The sequence below is a fragment of the Molossus molossus genome, unplaced genomic scaffold, assembly GCF_014108415.1.
Source record: "Molossus molossus isolate mMolMol1 unplaced genomic scaffold, mMolMol1.p scaffold_m16_p_18, whole genome shotgun sequence".
Lineage (NCBI taxonomy): Eukaryota > Metazoa > Chordata > Mammalia > Chiroptera > Molossidae > Molossus > Molossus molossus.
In genome coordinates, this window is record NW_023425353.1 from 57,537,090 (window position 1) to 57,560,434 (window position 23,345).

The 23,345-nt window shown below is 43.1% G+C and overlaps 1 protein-coding gene across 1 annotated transcript in view; it reads right to left on the bottom strand.

Moving 5' to 3' along the window:
* The window catches only part of SCN11A (sodium voltage-gated channel alpha subunit 11), a 76,359-nt gene that overhangs the window by 41,101 nt on the left and 11,913 nt on the right, over positions 1 to 23,345 (bottom strand). Inside the window, exons 4-12 of the mRNA XM_036266499.1 lie at positions 21,230 to 21,358; positions 19,900 to 20,003; positions 15,536 to 15,712; positions 14,701 to 14,764; positions 8,883 to 9,024; positions 8,112 to 8,309; positions 7,063 to 7,236; positions 2,116 to 2,245; positions 765 to 1,003 (exon numbers count right to left, since the gene is read on the bottom strand). Of these exons, the coding sequence (XP_036122392.1) occupies positions 765 to 1,003; positions 2,116 to 2,245; positions 7,063 to 7,236; positions 8,112 to 8,309; positions 8,883 to 9,024; positions 14,701 to 14,764; positions 15,536 to 15,712; positions 19,900 to 20,003; positions 21,230 to 21,358 (1,357 nt within the window). The remainder of the gene's footprint in view (positions 1 to 764; positions 1,004 to 2,115; positions 2,246 to 7,062; positions 7,237 to 8,111; positions 8,310 to 8,882; positions 9,025 to 14,700; positions 14,765 to 15,535; positions 15,713 to 19,899; positions 20,004 to 21,229; positions 21,359 to 23,345) is intronic.

Consider the following 23,345-nt stretch of genomic DNA (forward strand, 5'->3'; position numbering starts at 1 on the left):
TAAAATAAAGCTTTAAGAAGAAAAGATTAGGTACTCTGGTGACATTTTTAGCTTTATTAACTCATTAACTAATTAGGATAGAACATTCAGTGGGTAATTTTTTGTTATTTATAATATTTGGAGGACTAATTTTCCTTTGGGGGAAAAATGCCTTCTTCAGTAATAACAAAAAGTCCCCTCTCTTACCTTAGTTTTCCCAATCTAACTGAGACTAGGTCCATCCAATGAAAAATATATTGAAGCAGGCTCCAGTCTGGAACCCTACCCTACTCCACCCCACCAGCTCTAGACACTCTTCCTGGAAGTAAACCTCCCACAGCTGCCAGGCCCAGACTCATTTTTCCAGGGATATAACACCTAGTAATGGTAGTCACATTATTTGGTGACAAATAATGTCATCAGTATTACCAGGGACCATGATACTTGTTACTATGGGCTTCTGGATATAGTTAATGTTTTCTTAATTATCCTGAATAACTGACATTTTAAGATATCTACTTGCTTCTGGCTTACCACTGGATGACTCTTCAGTCATCTACTGGATAACTAAAAAGACACTTGAACATACTAGAGAGGTCAACACAGAGCCCATGGGAAATGACTAAACTGGGTAAATGCAAAATCCCAAAAGTCACCTTTTCACTCTACTCCACATAAGAGAACCAAAGACCTAGGTTAGGCTATGCCACTCACAAAATGTTTAGACTTTGAAAGAGAATTCAAAGTTTGAAATGTGCTTTATATTGTCAAAAGCCCAAAGTTACCGTATTTCCTGTTTGCAACATCGACTCAAAACCAGGGTCCATTCTGTGATGCTCCATGGCCAAGAAGACAGTGTTGATTATGATGCAGATGGTGATAGTCAGCTCAGTAAAGGGGTCAGTCATCACCATTCTCATGACCTTCTTAAAGCATAGCCAATGGGGGCTACAGTCCCAGATGAGGTATTTGGATGCCAGGTTTTCCCCACATGGGAGGCAAGGCTCCTGGAATTTTTCTTGTTCTGGAGAAGGAGAATGAAAGAGCAGTTGAGGAGTGATCTCAGAACCAGTCTCACTGCTCTCTGCCTGAGTGTATTTCTTTTTCCCTTTTCCCCAGTCTCTTGTGACACAACATGACCAGTCAAGAAGGGCACCAACTGGTGTAGCCAGAAAGATTTTCCACATACAACCTGCATGTGGCGTAGTCAAGTACATCAAGTCTTTATCCTCGTCTACAAATCTTTATACTTATATTGGGAACCCGTGACAGAGACAGACACAGCCCATGTGATGTTTGCTCAAGGCGGACCATGCCGTGCCCGAGATCCAGGAGCTAGCAGGGCTCGGGCAGGAGAGATCCCAGACAGGAACTTCTGGATGCACTGAGACAAGTGACACTCTATATGCAGGCTGAGCTCAGGTCCAAAAGCAGCTGCTGCTCTGATTTCCCAGGAACCGCTTCAGCCACTCATGCAAGCCAAATGAGGCGATGCAATAGGCACAAAAGTGCTGAGTAAGCCATCTGGCCCTGTCCTTGCAGCGACTTGAGTCCTGCCTTTGAACACCAACCCTTTACTTGGGTCCCTGTTACCTGCTGTTAACCAGGTCCATCAGATGGATCCAGCCTGTCTACACAGGTCTTCTATTGTCCATGCCAGATCCCTAATTCTAACTTCAATGACAACTGTCTGTGTCTGGAAACGTCTATGTCTTCTCTTTAAGGCTGAGTATCATCATCACTGGCACCTCCTGTGACTGCCTGGCCTAATCAGGAGATTCTGTTTATGCTCTTGGTCCTGTTAAGCCAGTTCCCACACTACCCAAAGTGCCAGTGCAGGATAGGCCTACAGGGAAGACCTGCTTCTTCCAAACCACTTTACTCACATGCTCCAAAAAAGCACAGGAAATTACTCTTTGCAAGAAGTACAGTGGGGACCTGGCCGGTTTGGCTCAGCGGTTGGAGTGTCAGCCTGTGGACCAGAGAGTCCCGTGGTTTGGTTCCCACTAGGGGCACGTACCAAAAAAAAAAGAAGTACAGCAGGTTGCAGAAGGCTTCTGGTGGGGCTGAAGAGAGGCAGAATGTAAGGACATCACTGAAGTTAGCCTCTCCCTTGGGCTGGGAGGCAGAACTTACCCTGCATGGTGATAGTGAGGATGCTGACAGCACTCAGCGCCCTCTGCCGTTGAAAGGGGTCTATATGTTCTTCACAGAGGTCCATTGACAGGTTCTGGGACAGTCGTTTGGTTTGCTCTAGGAGGTGCGGCTGTAAAAGAGGACATGGTGGACCTTCTAAGGGAAGAAGATGCCTCTCCTCAAAACTTCACAACCTACTGAGTTTCAATGTCACCACAGCAAGGTGTTCAACGCGTTACATAGGCTGACTCGTTTCAAGATCATAGCATGACAAGTGTTCAGTTCTCTTATCTTGTACATAATAAATAAGAGAACTATGGTTTGACCATTCATATTTCTTATACATGCTCATTTTGAGAGGCTTATCTTCAAAAATCTTTCTCTGTGATTTATTCACTGTTAATAAAAAGCAAACAATGTTTTACAAAAACTAATGAGCAATGATTCAGGGTATAGAAGCAATAAAAAGTCTAATTTGGAAGCAATGTTTGAGAGGGAAAGATAAATTTAGCAAAGTGGATTAGGGCCAGAGAGAAAAGTACCTTGAATGGCTGCCTAAATAGATTTTGAAACAGTTAGTAATTGAAGAAAACAATCAAAATAAATATCGTAAAATCTATGTAGTAACCTTCGAGCACTCTCTCAGGCTGTGCCCAAGAGCTTACTGACCCTACCATACCTACAATTCTAAATTCTCTGGAGATTAAAGGGCATAAATCATTAGCTATCCAGGAAACTTGAGTATCTATAACGACTTATTTTCCAAAAGTTTCGACCAACCAGACCCCAGAGGGAACTATCCCTCTGTGATAACCTATTCTAAAGGCAACCTGTAGTTTTTTGCTGCTGTTGTTCTCAATCAGGGATATTTTTTTCCCATTGATTTTTATGGAGAGTGGAAAGAAGGGAGAGAGGGAGGGAGAGAGAGATAGAAACATGGATGTAAGAAAGATACATTGACTGGTTGCCTCCTGAATGTGCCCCAACCAGGGCTGGGGATCAAACCTACAAGCCAAGTACATGACTTTGACTGGGGAATCAAATCTGTGACCCTTTGGTGCATGGGCTGATGCTCTAACCACTGGACCACATGGGTCAGGGTGGCAACCTGTAATCTTTATATAGCTATATCCTGTTCTATTTAAAGAGAAAAGACACTTTCTATTTAAGTGTCTGGGTCTTTGTCTTTGTGGAACAAGGAGAAACTTCCAAGTTTTTAAAAAGTACTTGCAGTCTCTTCAATATGCTATGGTTTGACAGCAGGAAAGCCTCTAAACCATATCACTCCACCAGAAGACTTCTCACAGCAGTGGATGACATCTGTCCATCTACTTCTGCAAAGGCTCCTCAATTCCCTCCCCCACCCACACACACACCTGTTCCCCATTTCATCTTCATTGTGTCCCAGGAAAATGGTGTAGCCATTATTCCCTGGCCTGTTATCTTCAACATTTTCCCTGTTTCTAACTTCTCTCTCCACAATTAAAACATGTTTAAACATCTCCCACCTTAATGATAAGAACAGCTTTTTCCCCCTACTGCATATCCCCCAATAACTTCATTTCTGTATGCCTGTATGGCTATTCAATCTCCCTGCTTGGATGCTCCATAAGTACCTCAAAATTGATGGTCCAAAACTGAACTGGCTATCTTCGACATCCCCAGAACAAGTTCCTCTCCTGTCTCAGTAAATTACCCTCCATCATGTCAACCACCAAAGCCATAAACTAGGCATTATCCTGACCCTCTATATCTAGTCAAGTGCCAAATTTTATCTTCTGTAGATCACTGTAATCTGTTAATCTCTTCTCGTCCTCCTTGCTCTAACCATAGTTTAAGTCACTGTCACCTCTCACTTGGATTATTGCAACAACTTCTTTTTTTAAAAAAAAAAAATCTTTATTGTTGAATGTAAAATGTATTACAGATGTCCCACGTTTTTCCCCCATTGACCCCCTCCTCCCCACTCCCGCCCCCCTCCCGCCTTTTCCCATATTATTGTCTGTGTCCATTGGTTATGCATAGAAGTTCTTTGGTTTATTTCTTCCCACCCCCCCAACCCCTTTCCCTTTGAGGTTTGTCAGTCTAGCAATGAATTTGTACTTCTTAATCCCTTCACCTTTTTCACCCATTCCCCCAACCCCCCTCCCAGTTGGCAACCAACAAAATGTTCTCTGTATCTATGAGAATGTTTCTGTTCTGCCTGTTCATTTTGTTTGTAGATTCCATTGTTGATAGATATGTATTCATTGCCATTTTGTTTGTTCATATATTTTATCTTTTTCTTCAAAAAGACCCTTCATCATTTCATATAATAACGGTTTGGTGGTGATGAACTCCTTTAACTTTTTCTTGTCTGGGAAAGTCTTTATATGGCCATCGATTCTAAATGACAGCTTTGCAGGATAAAGTAATCTTGGTTGTAGGTTCTTGCTTTTCATCACTCTGAATATTTCTTGCCACTCCCTTCTGGCCTATAAAGTTTCTTTTGAGAAATCAGCTGACAACCTTATGGGAACTCCCTTGTAGGTAACTAGCTGCCTTTCTCTTGCTGCTTTTAAGATTCTCTCTTTGTCTTGAAGCTTTTGCATTTTGATGATGATGTGTCTTGGTGTGGGCCTCTTGGGGTTCATCTTTTTTGGGACTCTCTGTGCTTCCTGGACTTGTATGTCTGTTTCCTTCACCAAGTTAGGAAAGTTTTCTGCCATTATTGTTTCAAACAGGTTTTCGATTTCTTGTTCTCGCTCTTCTCCTTCTGGCACCCCCAAGATGCGAATGTTGGCACGCTTGAAGTTGTCCCAGAGGCTCCTTACACTATCCTCATTTTTTTGGATTCTTTTTTCTTTTTGCTGTTCTGATTGGGCATTTTTTGCTTCCTTATATTCCAAATCGATGGTTTGCTCCTTGGATTTACGTACTCTATTATTGAAGCTGTGTAAATTATTCTTTATTTCAGTTAATGCCTCCTTCAATTCTAACTGTGCATCCATGATTTCTGACTGGTCCTTTTTTATGCTCTTGAGGCCCTCCCTAAGTTCACGGAGGTTCTCACTAAGTTCACTGAGCATCCTTATAAGCAGTATTTTGAACTCAGCATCTGTTAGGTTGCTTATCTCCATTTCGCTTAGTTCTTTTCTTGGGGTTTTGTTCTGTTCTTTCATTTGGGACCTGTTTCTTTGTCTCCTCATTTTGGCTGCCTCCCTGTGTTTGTTTCAGTGTATTACTTAACAAGGGGTATGGGGCCAGCTGAGACCAGATGCTGCTCATTTGAAAGAATTTAGGAAAAACCTGAAGCAGGATCCAAGACAGGCCAATCCTATGGTTAAGCAAGTGGCAACAGCTTGGGTGGGCCTGAAAGTTGGGTGGGGTGGGGCGGGGCCTCAGGGAGTCACCAGGGCAGGGCTACCAGTGTGAGCCAGGTTGCTGGAGTCCCAGATGTGGCTTCTGTTTGCCGCCCCAGGGAAGGGCTCACCAAAGGAACAAAGGCCTCTGACAGCACATTTGTCCCAGAGAAAGCCCCCTCTCCAGTCCTTGCTCCAGTGCCAAACAGCTCAGTTCTTCCCTGTATGTCTCTGGTGCCCCTCGAGCTGCCTCCCCTCTAAGCTTAGAGGGAGAGAGTCCGATAAGTCCATGCACGGGCCCTTTAAGGAGCTGCCTGGGGCTCCAGCCGCATCAGCTTCCCTGAGCCTCAGTTCCTGCTGGTTTTTCCAGCCAGAAGTTATGGGAACTTCTCTTCCTGGCACTGGAACCCTGCGCAGGGCACCTGGTGTGGGACGGGGACCCCTCAGTCCTCAGGAAGGACCTTCCCAGCCAAAGTATCCTCCTGATTTTTATCTGCCACATGTGGGTGTGGGACCAGCCCTTCACGCCGCCGCCACCGCTGCCTCCTCCGCCTCCGCTGCCCCTCGCGCCTCCGCCCCTCCTACCAGTCTGGATGTGGCTGCTGCTTTAATTCCATAGTTGTAGGACTTCCATTCAGCTTGATTTCAGGCGGTTTTGAATGATGGTTGTTCTGTAGTTTAGTTGTAACTTTGATGTGGTTGTGGGAGGACGCGATACCGCGTTTACCTACCCGCCGTCTTGACCGGAAGTCCTGCAACAACTTCTTAATTGGTTGAATCTAGTCTTGCCCTCCTCCAAACCCCTCTCTTCAATGCAAAACTGCTAATCTGGTCATATCACTCTTTTGTTTACAACTTTTCAATGCTGCTTAACCCCTTGCTCTCGGTGTAAAAGGGTGAACTCCTTACCTTGGTTCCAAGGTCTTTGGTGATGGTTCCCATCTTACCACCATGGCCTCTTGTTACATCCATTCCAGCCTCATCACACACACACTCTTGCAAGTTTTCTACTGGGTCATGTTCTCCTGCTCTCCTCTGTTTCCAGGCCTTTGCTTTTGCATGTGTTGTTCTCTCTACCTGCAGTGTTCAATTCTTCCTTTTGCCTATTAATCCATCGTATCAGCTCAGATGCAGTGCTTCCTCTAGGAACTTTTTTCTGATCTACTGCTCTTCTTCCTCCAGCCCCCACCAGGTCTGGGTTGGTGATCTGAAGCAGATAACCAGTGCTTCCTGGGATCACTTTCTGAATAACCTTGCACTCTAACGTCTCAGGGTTTGCCTGGGATGGAATGCTATTCTCCCACAGCAGCCATCATGTCAGTCATCACATTGAACAACAACTATCTCCTTTGTAGTGTGTTTTCATCATTAGTTGTTTGTCTTATACATCTCACGTATCCCCAGTGCCAAGCAGATAGTAAACACTGTCAACACTTTAAATAGATGTTTGTAAATAAATGGGTAATTGAATAGACATATGGGTGAATAAAAGTATGTGCAAATGGAGGAGCAGATAAATGAGTAAATGGATGAATGAATGAATGAATGAATTATTTCAATTAAATTGACAACTTGACCTATTATTAATTCCTCAGCCAATACTTACCCTTTTTGGGGAATCTTCATCAGAATCTGATCCCGGAACCTGTTGTTTCTCAGACTCTCTGTAAAAGAAGGACTTTCTTTTCTTTTTACCAAGTAGCCTTCTCTTCTTTGAGGAAAAAGATGATGCTTCCAGGGAATTTAGTGAACTTCTGTCAATTCCCATGGCAATCAGAGCCTTAGAAAATGAACAAAAGTAATTAATGGACATATTATACCTCCCTATGAAACACTCCAATGACCTTGACCTTAGAGAGCACTTTCCCCTTTTTCTGGTAGCACTGTATCATGTAGACTGCTCATCACCTGATTGGAATATGCTAGCTCCTTTATCTGGGGAACATGTCTTGTTTGCTCATGGAGATTGCAGCCCTCAATGGCAGGGCAGACTCTTTCATATCTCTGTATCAGTAACCCTTAGCACAGTGTCCAATATGCTAGGCACTGGATAAATGTGTGTGCCTGTGATGCAGAAATTAAGCACATACTATAGGTTTCCCCCTGACAAATCTCTAGAGGATGAGGAGTGTAAGACATGGTCCCTGCCCTGAAAATCTTAAGAATTGAACTAGAAAAAAATATAAAGATACCAGGAAAACAATGAGAATGGCCTATATATGTGACAGAAATTTCAAGAAGGGAGAGAGGATCATGACTGTTGTCTCTAGAGCCACCATTATTGACGTCCCAGACCCTCTCAGGCAAAGGCCCTGAACACAAACATCTCCAGCTTCCCACAAGAAGGCCTGGAGCAGAACATGGAGAGATATATATATCTCCTCTAGCCAGCAATTTGGAATCTGTCCTAGAAGGCCCAGGTTTCAGAAGGTCAAAGAACCCAAACCAAGGGTTCCTTGTGCCCAAGAGCCTGGTACCTGGACAACTTTGTGACAGATAGCAGCAGAACGAGACTGCAAGAGGTTTAAATTCTCCAAAAAGCACCAGTAGGTCGAGTGCTGTGACCAGGCCTCATGCAGCAGTCTGAGCCTCAGGCCCCACGGCCTCTGGAGTCCCCCTAAATAGAACCCACTGTCTGACCCCATGAGCCCCTACCTCCTTTTCCAGTTTTAACAGCTGCTGGGCTTCCTGGAACATCTTCTCCTTGGCCTCTGTCTCAGCAGCTACATTCCTGTTCTGTTCCTCATAAGCCATGGTGACAACAGCCAGGGTTAAGTTAACCAAGTAGAAAGAGCCCAGAAAGATGACGACCACAAAGAAGAAGACTGAGAAGGGCCCAGAGGTACGCAAGGTCTGCAAGGGACAGAGCACATGAGGACACCTGAAGCTTCCTCCACACAGGGTGACCATCATTTCAGTAGAAATTGTACAGTACCAGTGGGTCTTCCCCAGCACTGGTTGGATCAGCTGCCCACAGCATCATCTACAGCCTCCCCAGTTACTCAAGGACTCCTGAAACCCTGTCTCTCAGGGAGGAGATGCTATCCATATGTTCCCATGGAAGTCTCAGTGAATTTCCTATAACTTTCTCCAGAGCGTTTGCATTTTAAAATTTAAAAGGCAAGAGTGATAGCAATGCTTCATGGAAACTGAAGCACTATTGGTGGAACTTCAGGCAGGAGGGAATCTGGAGAGCTGTCATGTTTCTAAGAAGAGAAGTGATTATGCACTATTCTTCCATATATCATGTTTATAATCTTTTGGATGTTTCTAATAGAATTTCTAAAGCATGATGTAACAGTACCACTGTTAAGGATGAGAAACAGATGACAAAGGTGAAGAACAGATGGTACTTTGTAAATTCATGGTAGATATATTGAGAGAGAAAGGGAGAGGGAGGGAGAGAGATAACAAAAAACAAATAACCTGTCGATAAAGCTTCTCCCAGGAATCTTGGGTCATAAGCCGGAACATGGCAAGAAAAGACCAGCCAAAGTTGTCAAAATTTGTATAGCCATAGTCAGGATTCATGTGGGTGTTGTTGCATTCATACTGCTCAGAACAGACGCTAGATATGGGAAACAAGAGAACAGAGAAAGAATAATATTCCCTACAGTCCAACTTCCCTCCCCACCCCATAACACTCACCGGTTCTGCTGAGGGCCATGGGGTCACACCCACAAGTCCTGGGTGAAGAGAGTATCTGTAGAGTGGCCATCCCCCTGTCTGTCAACCCTCCCAGCCTATATCCTAATATGGGTACCCATTGACTCTTTTCAAGTAGATTGATTGGGAAATTCACATTAGCAGTTTTTCATCGAAAAATTAAGTGCAGCAACATAGTGAACAATTAACAGTAGAAAGGGGCATATAATAAATACCAAGTCTACCTCTCTCCCCCAACCCTCAATCCTACTTCCTAGAGGCAACAGTTTAACTTACTTTTATAACTTTCCAGAAGTTTTCTATGAATGTAGAAGCATATATCTATCAATACAAATCCTCTATAATTCATAAATGAAAGCATTTTTTAAACACTCTCATGCACCTTGCTTTTTTCGTGGATCAATATAGCTTGAGGGTCTTTCCATTATCAGCATACTGAAAGGTACCTCATTTCTTTTCATGCCTTACAATCCTACTATTTATCTAACTTCTCTGCTAATGGTGAATATTTAAATTTTAGTTATTAACAGTCTTTTGCCTTTCCAAACATTTGGGTTTTACTCTACAGACAATGGATATCTTGCACACAAGTCTTTGCCCACATCGATGTGCAAAGCATACACTGAAAGTGTATTTATATGATATACTAAGGGTATGCACTTTCTTTTTATTTTTTTAATCCTCATCCAAGGATATGTTTTTATTGATTTTTAGAGAGACAGGAAGGGGAAGAGAGAGAAACGTGGCGCAGTTGCCTCCTCTAGGTGCCTCAACTGGGGATAGAACCAGCAACCTAATGGGAATCAAACCTGCAACCTTTTACTGTACAGGACAACACTAAACCAACTGAGCCACCTAGCCAGGGCATACACTTTCTTAATTTTTAATAAATATGTTTTTTTTTGTTTTGTTTTTATCCTCACCCGAGGATATTTTTCCATTTTTTGTTCAGATAGAGTGGGAGGGAGAGAGAGGAAGGGAGAGAGAGAGAGAAACATCGACGTGAAGGGACACATCGAGTGGCTGCCATCCGCACGACCAACCAGGGCCGGGGACAAACTGCAACCGAAGTACGTGCCCTTAGCGGGAACCGAAACCGGGTCTCTCCGGACCGCAGGCCGACGCTCTAACCGCTGAGCCAAACTGGCCAGGACAAATATGGTATTTTTATCAAAGTAAAACCATGTGTAGTTTAAAAATCACATGGCACCTAGGCTTGTAATGAAAACCATGCCATCATTCTTTTTTTTTTTTTTTTAATGTTTTTATTGATTTTTTTTTTTAAGAGAGAGAGAGATAGAAACATTGATGTGAAAGAGAAACATCAATTGGCTGCCTCCTGCATGCCCCTGCTGGGGATCAAGCCCAAAACTTAGACATGTGCCCTGACTAGGAATCAAACTGTGACCTCTCAATCCACTGAGCCACACCAACAGGGCCCATCATTCTTTAACCATCATTTACACATCCCAAATTCAACAACTTTTAACCTTTTAATGTCCACATCTCTAAATATAATACTTATATTTAACTGATCAATTTTAGTCCTTGTTGATAAACTTCTTGCTATGGAGATTAATCCTGTCCTACTTCATCACTATTTATATCGCTCTTCATAGGAAAATACGGTGGCCCATGTCAATGGCTCTCCCGGGTCGAATACATTTTTTCTTGGCTCTTGTGTTGCTCTTTCTGTTTTACTTAATCATTTTTCTGAAGCAAATCCCATGTGGCTTCCTAGGAAGATTGGGTGGTTTTGCATAGATGAGCATAATTTTATTCTACCTTCATAATTGATTGATAGTTTGGCCAGAAACAGAATTCTGGGTTGAAAATCCTTTTTTCTTAGAAATAATATGAAGGCACTGCTCAGCTACTATTCTGTGTTACTAGTGAGACTTCTGATGCCATTTTGATTTTTGATTCTTTGTAGATGACCTTTTTCTCTTTGGCTTTAAGATCTTTTCCCTGCAACGATTCTGAAATGCCATGATAATGCACTTGACATGGTCCTTTTCCATTTGTTGTGTGGGGTACTTCATGGAACATGAGGGGCAATTCTCTGTATCATTTCTTTGCTAATTTCTTCCCTTTTGTTTTTTCTGTATTCTATTTCTAGAATTCCTACTTTATCAAAAGTTGGAACTTGATTGATATTTATTCTGATATTTTCTGTCTCTGTCTTTTGTTGCTACTTTCTGGGCTATTTCCTCAACTTTACCTCTCTCTTTTTTTTTTTTATCCTCACCCGAGGACATTTTTCCATTTTTTGTTCAGGTAGAGTGGGAGGGGGGAGAGGGGAACAGAGAGAGAGAGAGAAACATCGATGTGAAAGGAACACATCGAGTGGCTGCCACCCGCACGACCAACCAGGGCCGGGGACAAACTGCAACCAAAGTACATGCCCTTAGCGGGAACCGAACCCGGGTCTCTCCAGACCGCAGGCCGACGCTCTAACCGCTGAGCCAAACTAGCCAGGGCTCAACTTTATCTCTTAATTATACTGCTGAATTTTTGTAACCATGTTATCAAAGAAGGATCTTTCTTGCTCTCTGGCTTTTCCTTTTTCAAAACAAGCTATTTTTGTTTTCATGTATATAATATCTCTTTAAATTTCACTAAGGACCCTGTTTAAAGTTTTAAAAGCCCCTTTTAGGTCTCTGAATTCTTGTTGTATTGTCCATGGTTCTTATGAACTGAATGTTTATGCCCCCTCCCCAAATGATATGTTGACATCTTTAAACCCCAATGTGACAGTGCGAGGAGGTGGGGCCTTTGGGAGGTAATTCGGTCGTGGGGGTGGAGCCCTTATGAAAGAGACCCTAAGAGAGCTCTTGAGCCCTCTTTCTGCCAAGTGAAGACACAAGAAGATGGCAGTCTGCAACCTGGAAGAGGACCCTCCCTAGAACCCAACTATGCTGGTGCCAATCTTAGACTTACAGCCCCCAGAGCTGTGAGAAATAAATTTCTGTTGTTTATTAGCCACACAGCCTATGGTATTTTGTTATAGCCACCTGAAGTAAGACAACAGTTGCTTTTTCTGTTGCTTTATCTCAACCTCCTATGCCAAAGGCTTTCTTCAGTTGCCTGGTGAGCCAGGGCTGTTCGGTCACATTTGATCAGAGTTTCTGACAAGCAGAATTGGGCATTTGCTTGGTGGGCAGAGTGGGACTTGATGAATAGTAGGCTTTGCTTTAGGGTGACTGGGAAGGAGGACATCTATTGTGCCCTTTCCTATTAAACCTCATTGAAATTCTGTGAAGTCTCACTGCCTTTATCTTCCAGGAGGCTGTTGGGGCTAAACCTACTATCATACTTCATATCCCTCATTTCCTGGTCACCATTCAAAATATAAGTTTGTTTTGTTCCATCGCCTCCTCTCTGGATCCCAGCATTCTCATCTCAGCAAAGGCATCACCAGTCACACCAGAAACAAGAGAAACACCTATAGCAGTGTTCTCTCCTCTGCACTTCCCACCACTGTCCTACACAGGCATTTGTGTACATATGCCAACACTCCTCTTCAGTTCACAGCTCTGGTTCTTTCTGTCCTAAATATCTTTGGAATGAACCCATCCATATCTTTCCATCTCCACTGTACAGCTTCATGACTCTTATCTGTACTGACATAGCCTCCTCAGTGGCTATCTCATCACTCTATCCATGAATTCTCCACATAGCAGCCATGTGATCTTTAAAAATATCTAATCTGCTCAGGTCTTGTTTCCTTCACGATCAAGGTCAAAATCCTTGGCACTGATGGGCTACCAGGTCCTACATGGTTGGCTCCTGTCTCCCACCTCTCTGCATAACAAGCTGCAGGACTTCTTACTATCCCTAACACGTTCTCAATACCCAAAGCCTTCACTCTCGCTGTTACTACTATCTTGTATTGTTTGCTCTATCTCCTTACCTACCAGAACTTTCTACTCATGCTTCAGAGCCACACTGTAGTCAACAGTCAGTTAATCCTCAGGGAAGGAGGCAGTGAGCGAATATGGAAAACCAGGCCTGGGCCCTGAACAGACCACAGCCTGCCTGGGAAGGTGACCTTGGATCTTACATCTCTTTGAAAATTGCTGTTATGATCAATGTGTTCTTGGAGTTGGTTACTATAAAATTCCTGAGCTTTGAGACCATACCCAGAGAATTGTGACTGTGACACATGCTTAGAACTGTTTCTGTGCGTCCAGGTGGCCCACCCCATCTTGGATTTTGCCTACAGTAACCATACCTGCCTTGCATGTATGAGGGGTCAAAGAAGCATTGTATGTAACAGCTGCTGGGCCCTCATTAAATGAAAACACCATAGGTACAGTGTGTCTTGTCAAGGATCAGTCTAGAGAGCTCAGGAAACCTTGTATTAGATTAAAGCCTATTACATTTTGTGAGTTTGACCTAATCTAAACCTGTGGTCACCACAAGTGGCATTAAAAAGCCTTCCCTACTTTCATTGACAGGGTTTCATCCCCTGTTCTCTCTCTCTCAGTATCTGTACATCTCTTATAACACTCCTTACACTTTCAAGAATTTACTCCACATTCCTCCTCCCTGCAAGATGTCATCTCAAGAGGGCAGAACTCAAAAAAAAAAAAAAAAAAAAAAAAAAAAGGCCCTGGCCGGTTTGGCTCAGCGGTTAGAGCGTCGGCCTGCGGTCCGGAGAGACCCGGGTTCGGTTCCCGCTAAGGGCACGTACTTCGGTTGCACTTTGTCCCCGGCCCTGGTTGGTCGTGTGGGTGGCAGCCACTCGATGTGTCCCTTCACGTCGATGTTTCTCTCTCTCTCTCCCTTCCTCTCTCTCCCTCCCACTCTATCTGAACAAAAAATGGAAAAATATCCTCGGGTGAGGATAAAAAAAAAAAAAAAAAAGAGGGCAGAACTCCCCTGTTCATACTTGTGTTCCTTGGATTTAATACAGAACTTGGCATGCTGTAGCCCTTGATACATATTTGTTATTGAGGAATGAACATGGTCTATTTCATCAGAGTGCTTAGTATATTATCTTAATTTGAAATACACTCAATAAATCTTTATTGAATTGAGTCTCTCACCACTGATGTCCTGGAAGAAAGAAGGGTATCCCCCAAAGGGCCAGAGAGCTACCAGTTGTTGGAATGAATGTGTATGAACCCACATACAACTATGAACATAATTAGAGGCAGTGGTGGTCAACAGGTCAGCAAATAGAAGCATGCTCAGATGGCCTTGTGCCAGGGTGATGCCATTGAACAAGACACAAGAACTTCATGGGGCTCTCTACCATAATGTCCTTTCTTACCTTTGAAAGCTCAGAATATCCACTCCATAGAGTTAAAATATCACCACATGTTCAGCAGGTTTCTGATAAGTTTCAAATTCAATATAACTTGGGAGAGAGCGCTGCTCTGAACACTTGGAATTAATTTTTAATTTCACAATACACATCTAAACTTGCTTAGACATATGAAATAGTCAGTACTGTTTAGAACCATGATCACTATTTTCCTCAAATCATTAGATGAAGACTGCTTGTCACACTACTTCACAAGGTCTAGAGTTGCTCTGCTTGAGAGAAAAATGGAGAATATAAGCTTCTTACCTTTTATTTGACCAGGTACCACCACACAATTTGAATTCAGTGGAATCTTTTTCAAAACAAGTCTCTGAGAAGAAAAGAATCATAAGTTCAGATAAAAAAAGAAACCACTGAAATAAAAGAGAACAGCAAATATGCCAGGTTATACTTGAAACAGATGGTTCAGAACTCTCTAGAATGATCAAAGTGGGTTTCCAGCGAGGCACTGGAGCCTAAACCACTAGAAAGGAGCAAGAGAAAGGGAGGAAAAGGAAAAAGGAAGAAAGGGGAGAGGGAGCAGTGACATAACCATCATTCTGCCTCTCAGTACACAAAACTGAAGTAGAGACCACCCCCAAAGGAAGAGGGCCACAGACTCAGTCCTTGAGAAGCTCATAAACCAAGACAGACATAGAGAAAGTATAACCACATGAGATTCAGCACATATGTAATTGGTGTAAGGCCAACTTTAGTGTGAAGAGGGTACAAGGTAGAAAGAAATGGTATCATTGAAGAAAATACTCAGGTCTGTGGGGTGGGCCATTGCTGGTTTGCTTTGGCCAAACCTAGGTGTTCTGAAGACTTCTGCAAAACATGTCAAAGAAGCAGGCAGAAATCTTTGTAGGAAAGTGTGGGACACTGTTCTTGTCGATGTGACCTTGGGCTTTTCTTTTTCCAAAGAAACTCAAAGAATGAGGCAACTCTCTAAGACATGCATCTGCCCACAAGAAAACCCTGGATGGATGAGGTCATCCCTTGCTCCTAAAATGCACTGTACTGCACACATATAGATAGCATGAGTGGGAATAGAACAATGTTAGCTATGCAAGAACTAAGGAATAAAAAGTGGGGTATTTACCGTTAAATTTACCGTTGATCTGGGGACAGTCCTTCCTGACGCATTTCATGTTCAGATTCCCCATGAAGAGCTGCTGACCTACCAGGGCAAAGATGCTGAGGCAAAAGAGAGTCAGGATCAACACATCGACAAGCTTCTTCACTGAGCGCAGCAAAGCCCCCACAATGACCTTCAGACCTGAGGAGGAGGACAGATGTAGAGAGAAGCTCTTCTCAGACACAGGCAAGGGGCAGACACAGGAGGGAGCAGTCAAGGTCTCAGAAGGTGTCTGATTTCAGGCTGAAATTGGAAATGGGCCTGGCCTAGGATTTTGATGCCATGAGTTCTAGCTCCAACTCTGTGCCTTAGAACTTGTGTGTCATCAAAGTGTTGAACATGTCTAGGACTCGGCCTCCTCATGCCTGCCCTAGGTCTGCCACAGAGTTGCTCTGAAGAGCAAATGAGAAGACTGAGCAGAAACATGCCACACAGACACAGGAGTAACTTGGTAACAAATGTGTAGGAACCTTCCCAGCTGGGGTAGGGGTGGGAGTGGGGGCGCACATATATCATTAAGGCCTTGTGAAGCCACCTAAGAAAAGGAGCCACATTTATATGTAACATTTAGTAATCACTACCTACTACAAGGTACATGAAGTGTCATGAGACATAGCTAAATTCAGGAGCAGAAAGCAGGAAGGAGGAACTTTGTTTGGACACAAATAATGAGAATGTCCTGGGGGGTGGTGGGGGTGGACTCTGACTGCTAGTTATAATAGGGTTTTTTTAAACATTCATTCAAGAAATATTTACTGAACACTTACTGTCTTCATGGCACACTGTTAGAATGCCAAAGTTACAAAATAAGAACATCATCTTATAACATGCTGGTAGATATTTAAAATCAGCTCCTGGGCCCTGGCCAGTTTTGCTAAGTGGTTAGAGCGTCGGCCTGCGGTCTAGAGAGACCCGGGTTTGGTTCCCGCTAAGGGCATGTACCTCAGTTGCAGTTTGTCCCCAGCCCTGGTTTGTTGTGAGGGTGGCAGCCACTCGATGTGTCCCTTTCACATCGATATCTCTCTCTCTCTCTTCCTCTCTCTCCCTCCCACTCTATCTGTACAAAAAATGGAAAAATGTTCTCGGATGAGGATAAAAATAAATAATTAAATAAAATAAAATCAGCTTCTGGGAGTGGGGGGCGGGGCAGTGAGGGTACGGGAAACTCTTCATTTTAAGCATTTATAGATTTCCTTGTTTCAGAATTCTGTGGTATAGATTCCTCTTCTCCTTCCATACACCCCTCTCCTCCAGCTGGTTTCAAGCTACCAGCATGACGTCCTTGGATGCAGAGTTGGAAAAGGATGTGCACAGTCTGGTGGGGATCCAGAACAAGGCAGCCCAGCACATGGTTGAGTCATGTGTTGTGCTCTCAACACAGTTGGAGAGATAAACAACCAGATGAGAACTGTAATGTGTGGGACAAAGTTTCAGTTGACTCATGTAAACCATAAGTGGTAGACTTGAGAACACAAGGCCGCAGCAGCCCTCAGTGGATGACCTTCCCACAAAGTGTGATGCTACATGGGGAGGAAGGAGCCTTGAGGCCAAGCTGGGGTATTTGCTATGTTCCCAGTTGCAGCCAAATGAGAAATTACTACAACTTCATCCAAGTCCAAATTTAATCTATAGGAGGCTTGCCAGTGTAGCTCAGTGGATTGAGCATCATCCCATGGACTGAAAGGTACCACTTTGATTCCCAGTCAGGGCACATGCCTGGGTTGCAGGCTTGATTTCCAGTAGGAGGCGTGCAGGAGGCAGCTGGTCGATGTATCTCTCTCACATGGATGTTTTATCTCTCCATTCCTCTCTCTCTAAAAACAAATCAATAAAACATGTATTAAATAATCTATAGGAGGTTTGAGTCTTCTCCAATGCAAGAAGACTGGAATGAAAGAAGATGGTTGTGATTCCTGAATAATTTTTACATAGTCCCATAAAAGATTATACCTTACACTTTTACTTCCAAAAAGTATCCAGGGATCTCATATGTTCATGAGTCAGAAGGGAGACTTGTTCACCTGCTTAGAGATGAAGAAGAAGACACTAAAGCTACTAAGTGACTGCCTGAGTGTATATTTTACCTGTATGAAAATATGAGGAACTTGGCTCATGTAGAAGGCCCCTAAATCCACCTGGGAAACCAAGGTCCACCATGCGAAAGAGGAAAAGGAGGAGGAGGAGAGACAAATTCTATGTCAGTGTCCTCTGACTGCTAGTTTCTTTATCACCATGTAGTGGGTTTTTTGGATTTCAAAAAATAATCTACTGCTCTGTTTGAAAAGACCCAAATTGCCTGTAGTTTTGGTATTGGAGCTAAGCCATTAATTGAAGAGATTAGAAAGGAAGGGAAAAGGGGAGGCGGGAAAGGACTCCAAAGAGGGAATTTTTTAATAGAGATTTTTTTTTGTAAAGGAAAGAGAGTAAAAAGGAGGGAAAGGAGAAGAGTGTGCCATAATAACCTCATTTTTTATAAACTGGAATTAATATTTGCCACCCATCTTTGGCTTTGTTCTGATTCACAGAGCACCTTCCTTACCTGGCCTCCAGGAGACCACCTTTGCTTTCCCTCCTACTTTACTGTGGCTCCTGTTTATCTCCTTTTTTGGTTTCTCCTCTTCTCCCCTCCCTTTTAAGGTTGCAGTGCTCTGGGACTCAGACCTTATCCTCTTCTGTCCTCCATCTATGCTCGCACTCTTGATGATCTCAGCAGATTTCATAGCTCTCTATATCGTCTATAGACTCCTGATTTCAAAAATTATATCTCCAGCCCAGACTGTTCCCTGAAACTCCCAGCTCATATATAATTGCCTACCTGAAACGTTCATTTGGCTGTCTCATAGCCATCTCAAACAGAACATGTCCAAAACGAACTCCTAACTTCACTGCCCAGACCTGCTCCTCCCATAGCCTTCCCCATCTCAGTCTATGACAACTTCGTCTTTCAATCACTCAGGCCAAATTCGTGACCTATCCTTGATTCTTTTCTTTTGCTCACACCACATACAATCAATCTTTCAAGAAACTTACTGGTTTCAACCTTCACATTTATACAGAATGTGACCACTGTCCACCAGCTCCTCTACCACCACCTGATCTACCGCCATCTCTTGCCTGGATTATGGCAGTGGCCCTTTGTGTCAGTTTGGGTTCTCTGAGAAGCAGAAGCTATGGGACCAGATTGCAAGAGATTGGTTGGGTGAAGAATAAGGGGGAAGGAGTAGAGCTGGCAGGGAGAAACTCAGACTGTGACACAGGGCTTACACATGGGAAAGGAGGACAGGAAGGAAGCAGGATTGGACCAGACAATCCTCAGACTATTCCTAATGTGACAGTCTCAACCAGGTTGCTGAGAAGCCCCTAAGCCAAAGTCCCCCAGTAGGGGAATCCCATATCCATCAGGAACGGTGTCCCCAACATGTAGGGAAAGCATGATTTTAACATGAACATGAATGCAGTGGTGAATCCAGACAGGTGGCGACTGGGACCATTAGTCAACTACAATCCCTGCAGCAGGAGACCTGAGTGGCACATTTCTGTGGTGACCGCTATGCCTTCTATCTGGGCTTCCTGCTTCTTCCTTTGTTCCTCCACATTCTATTCCCCACACAGAGTAATCTTTTCAAAACCTGAGTCAGATCAGGCAATTCCTCTGCTCAAAGCCTCTCATGGCTCCCTTTCTCTCAGAGCAAAGTCTAAGTCTTCCCAGGGCCTACCTGCCTGCTTCACCTCTGTGGTCCCACCTCCACCTCCTGGCTCCTCACTCTGTCTGCTCCAGCCTCATTCATATCTTTGCTATTCCCCAGACTTTGGACTGACTGTTTCTTATCCTCAAAGACTCTTTACCATATATCTGCTTGTGAAAGTGTTACTGCCTTCACATCTGCTCACATCTCACCTTCTCAACAACACTCATCCTGAGCACTCTATTGATGATTGCAGCCTGTTTCCCCCAGCCCCTGTGACTTCCGTAGCTCTCATGTTGTTTACTTTTCCTTTTTCTTTTTTTTTTCATGGCACAGTATCACTTTCTAACATGCTAGATCATTTACTGAATTATTACAGTTATTGCTTAGGGTCTGTCTCCTCACCCCCCCACCTGGAATACAAACCCCATGAGAGCAGGAACCTTTGTCTGTCTGCTCACTGACATATCCCAAGCAGCTAGCACAGTGCCTGCACAATACATATTTGTTGAACAATAAAATAAAAAGTAAAAGCAGAGTTTGTGTGTTTGCTTTTGGTTTATATGACATTTGGAGAAATGTTAAATATGAAAGAATGTTCTCACCCACTGTGAGCCAACATTGAAAGGTAGAGTGACTTACCCGAAACTACTGAGATTGCCTTCAAAGCTCTGAATACTCGGAAGGTACGCAGGGATGACAGGCCGATGCTGCTGTTGTTCATAGATAGTACATACGACACAAACCTACAAGACAAGGCACAGGAACAGCCTGGGTTTGCTCAGTCTTATGGTTTCACTGCACACTTCCACAAGGCACAAGTAAGCATAGCCGGGGCCCTGCATCCACAAAGCTGAACTCTGGGGCCTCGCCTTCCCAAGCCCACCTTCATCCTAGGGTCTCATAATATCATTCTCTATTGCTATGGAACAGAGATTGCACAGGAGGCTGTTCTCAGCTAATCCTTATATTTGGACAAAGGTAAGGATTCCTTTAAATAGTTGTGGCTACGTCCATAGATAATATAAATCAATTGAAACATTTATTGACTGGCCCAAATGCACTTCCTTCCCTAAAGTCTCACTATGTGGCCAAACCCAGAAGGAACACAGGCCGGTCGGTCTGTCTCCTGGGCCCATACTATTCACTGCTGCACTACACCACCTTTCAATAGCCAAGAGCACCGACTGCTGAACTTCTAATGTAAAACTCCGAAATGAATAGCATCTACCTCAAAGGGCTTTTGTGAGTATTAAATATGAAAATATATGCAAATACTTAAAATAATGGCTAGCTTGAAAAATTAATTAAAGTAAGGGTTATTATTACTGTGTTGGCAAAAGACCATTGCTCTTCTTGCTTTGCTGACTCTACCTCATCATTCAGATGCCTTCCTTCAGGAAGAAATTCAATTCTCACCCCATGTCATATACAATATACACAATAATAAACCCAAAATGGACCAAGGACATCAACATAAGAGCTAAAACTATAAAAACTTAAGAGAAAACATGAGAGAAACTCTTTGTAACCTTGTAGTAGCTAAAGATTTTTTAGACTCCTCAGTTCCTCCTACATGCACTGCTCCTATCCTAATGCTCACCCTACTGGATTGTAATGATTACTAACTGTGAGCTTCAAGAGAGTGAGAACGAGGTGCGTTTGTTTATTTGTTTTGTTTTTCATTATCACAACACCTGTATCTTACACAGAACTGGGCCCATAATAGGCCAGTGAATAAATGGCTGAAGGAATGAGAGTGAGGGTTAGCCTAGAAATGGCTTTGTGCATGGTGGCCTCTGGTCAATTGACTGCATGGTACTGTTCAGGGCCAACCAACACTGCACTCAGGGCTCTAAGGCACTACAAGACCATACTTAACCACACGTGGATTTACAAAGAGCCCTGATGTAAGCCAAAGGGCTTCATTCCCACCCCAATTCTCTTCGATACAAATCTTTAACATTCTTACGCTGTAGTAATGACAATGAAGTCCAGCCAGTTCCACGGGTCTCGAAGAAAAGAAAACTCATCAAGAATAAAACCTCTTGCCAATATTTTTATCAAAGCTTCGGAAATATAAATCCCGGTGAAGACATATCTACAAAGCAAATCATTCAGAACAAGCAGAAATATAGTAAGTGTTGTGAAAAGCAGAGAGCCCACCTGTCTAACCTGGCCTTGATTAGGTTTTATCCATGTTAATGTGACATTAACATTCTGGTCTTTAGCAAACCAGAGTTCAGAAAAGCAAGCTTGTCAAGCAAGTTCTGGTAGGTAGAATTTCTGAGAAACATGCCCAAGGATAAAGCTGAAAAACTGCTTTACAATGCCTAGCTTCACAGCCATATTCTTGAGAGTAGTTTCAGCCAAAATGGGGCCCTAGGACTTGGGATTGTAGTTTGTCACTGCTCTCCTAGAGTTGTCACTCTGATGTACAGAAGGGGATGGTGGCAAAGGAAAAAAGAGAGTAAATCACAAGGCTAAAACCTGAATCTTTCCATATCCCATGTTCACAGATTGGAAGATTTAATATTGTTAAGGTATTCCTACTACTCAAAGTGATCTATAGATTCAATGCCATCTCTATCAAAATCTCAATGACATTTTTTACAGAAAAAAAAAAAAGTGCATCCTGAAATTCTTATGGAATTTCAAGGAACTATAAATAGCCAAAACAATCTTGAAAAAAAATAAAGTTTGAGTTCTCATCTTTTGTTATATTAAAATTTACCACAAAGCTAACATAATCAAAACAGTCTGGTGTTGGGTTCTGGCTGGTTTGGCTCAGAGGTTAAAGCACTGGCCCATGGACCAAAATGTCCTGGGCTCAATTCCCAGTCAAGGGCATGTACCTGGGTTGCAGGTTTGATTCCCGCCCCTGGTCAGGGTCATGCGGGAGGCAACCAATCAATGTGTCTCTTTCACATTAATGTTTCTTTCCTCTCCCTCTCCCTCTCCCTCTCCCTCTCCCTCTCCCACCCCCTCTTCTCCCTCTTCCCCTCCTCCCTCCCTCTCCTCCCTCTCCCATCCACTCTATCTGAAAATCAATGGAAAAATATCCTCGGGTGAGGATTAACAAAAACAACAACAGTGTGGTGTTGGCATAAAAACAGGCATGCAGACCACTGGAATAGAATAGAAAGCCTGGAAATTAGCCCCTCACACACATGGTCAAATGATTTTCAACAAGGATGCCAAGGGTGCCAATGAAAAAAGTACAGTCTTTTCAACAGATGGTATTGGGAAAGCTCAGTATCTACATGCAAAAGGATGAAGTGGGACTCTTATCTTACACTGTGTACAAAAATTAACTCAAATCAAACAACAAGTGTTGGTGAGTGTGTGGAGAAAAGGGGACTCTAGTACACTTCTGGTGGGAATGCAGACTGGTGCAGCCGCTATGAAAAACAATATGGTGTTACCTCAAAAAATTAAAAATTGAACTGCCATTTGACCCAGTGATCCCGCTTCTAGGAATATACCTTAAGAAGCCTGAAACAGCAATCAGGAAGAATATATGTACCCCCATGTTCATAGCAGCACTATTTACAATAGCTAAGATCTGAAAACAGCCCAAGTGTCCATCAGTAGACGAATGGATAAAAAAGCTGTGGTACATATACACAATGGAGTACTATGCAGCTATAAGAAAAAAAGATCTCTTATCCTTTGAGACGACATGGAGGGAACTGGAAAGTATTATCCTAAGTGAAACAAGCCAAGCAGTAAAAGACAAATACCAAATGATCTCACTTATATATGGAATATCATGAACATAACAGTCTAAGGAATACGGTAGACCCAGAAACATGAAAGTAGGGTACAGACTGACAACCCTCAGAAGAGGGGGTGGTGAGGGTGGGAAGAGATAAACCACAGAACTTATATGCATGTATGCATAACTAATGGATATGGACATCAAAACTGGGGATGGGGCGGGGGGGGGATGGGGAGGAGGGTGTCAAGGGGGTAAATAAGGAGAAATACCTGTAACAAAAATAAAATTAAAAAAATAAATTAAAAAAAATTTTTAATTAACTTAAAATAGATTAAAGAGCTAAATATAACACCAGAAAGTATAAAAT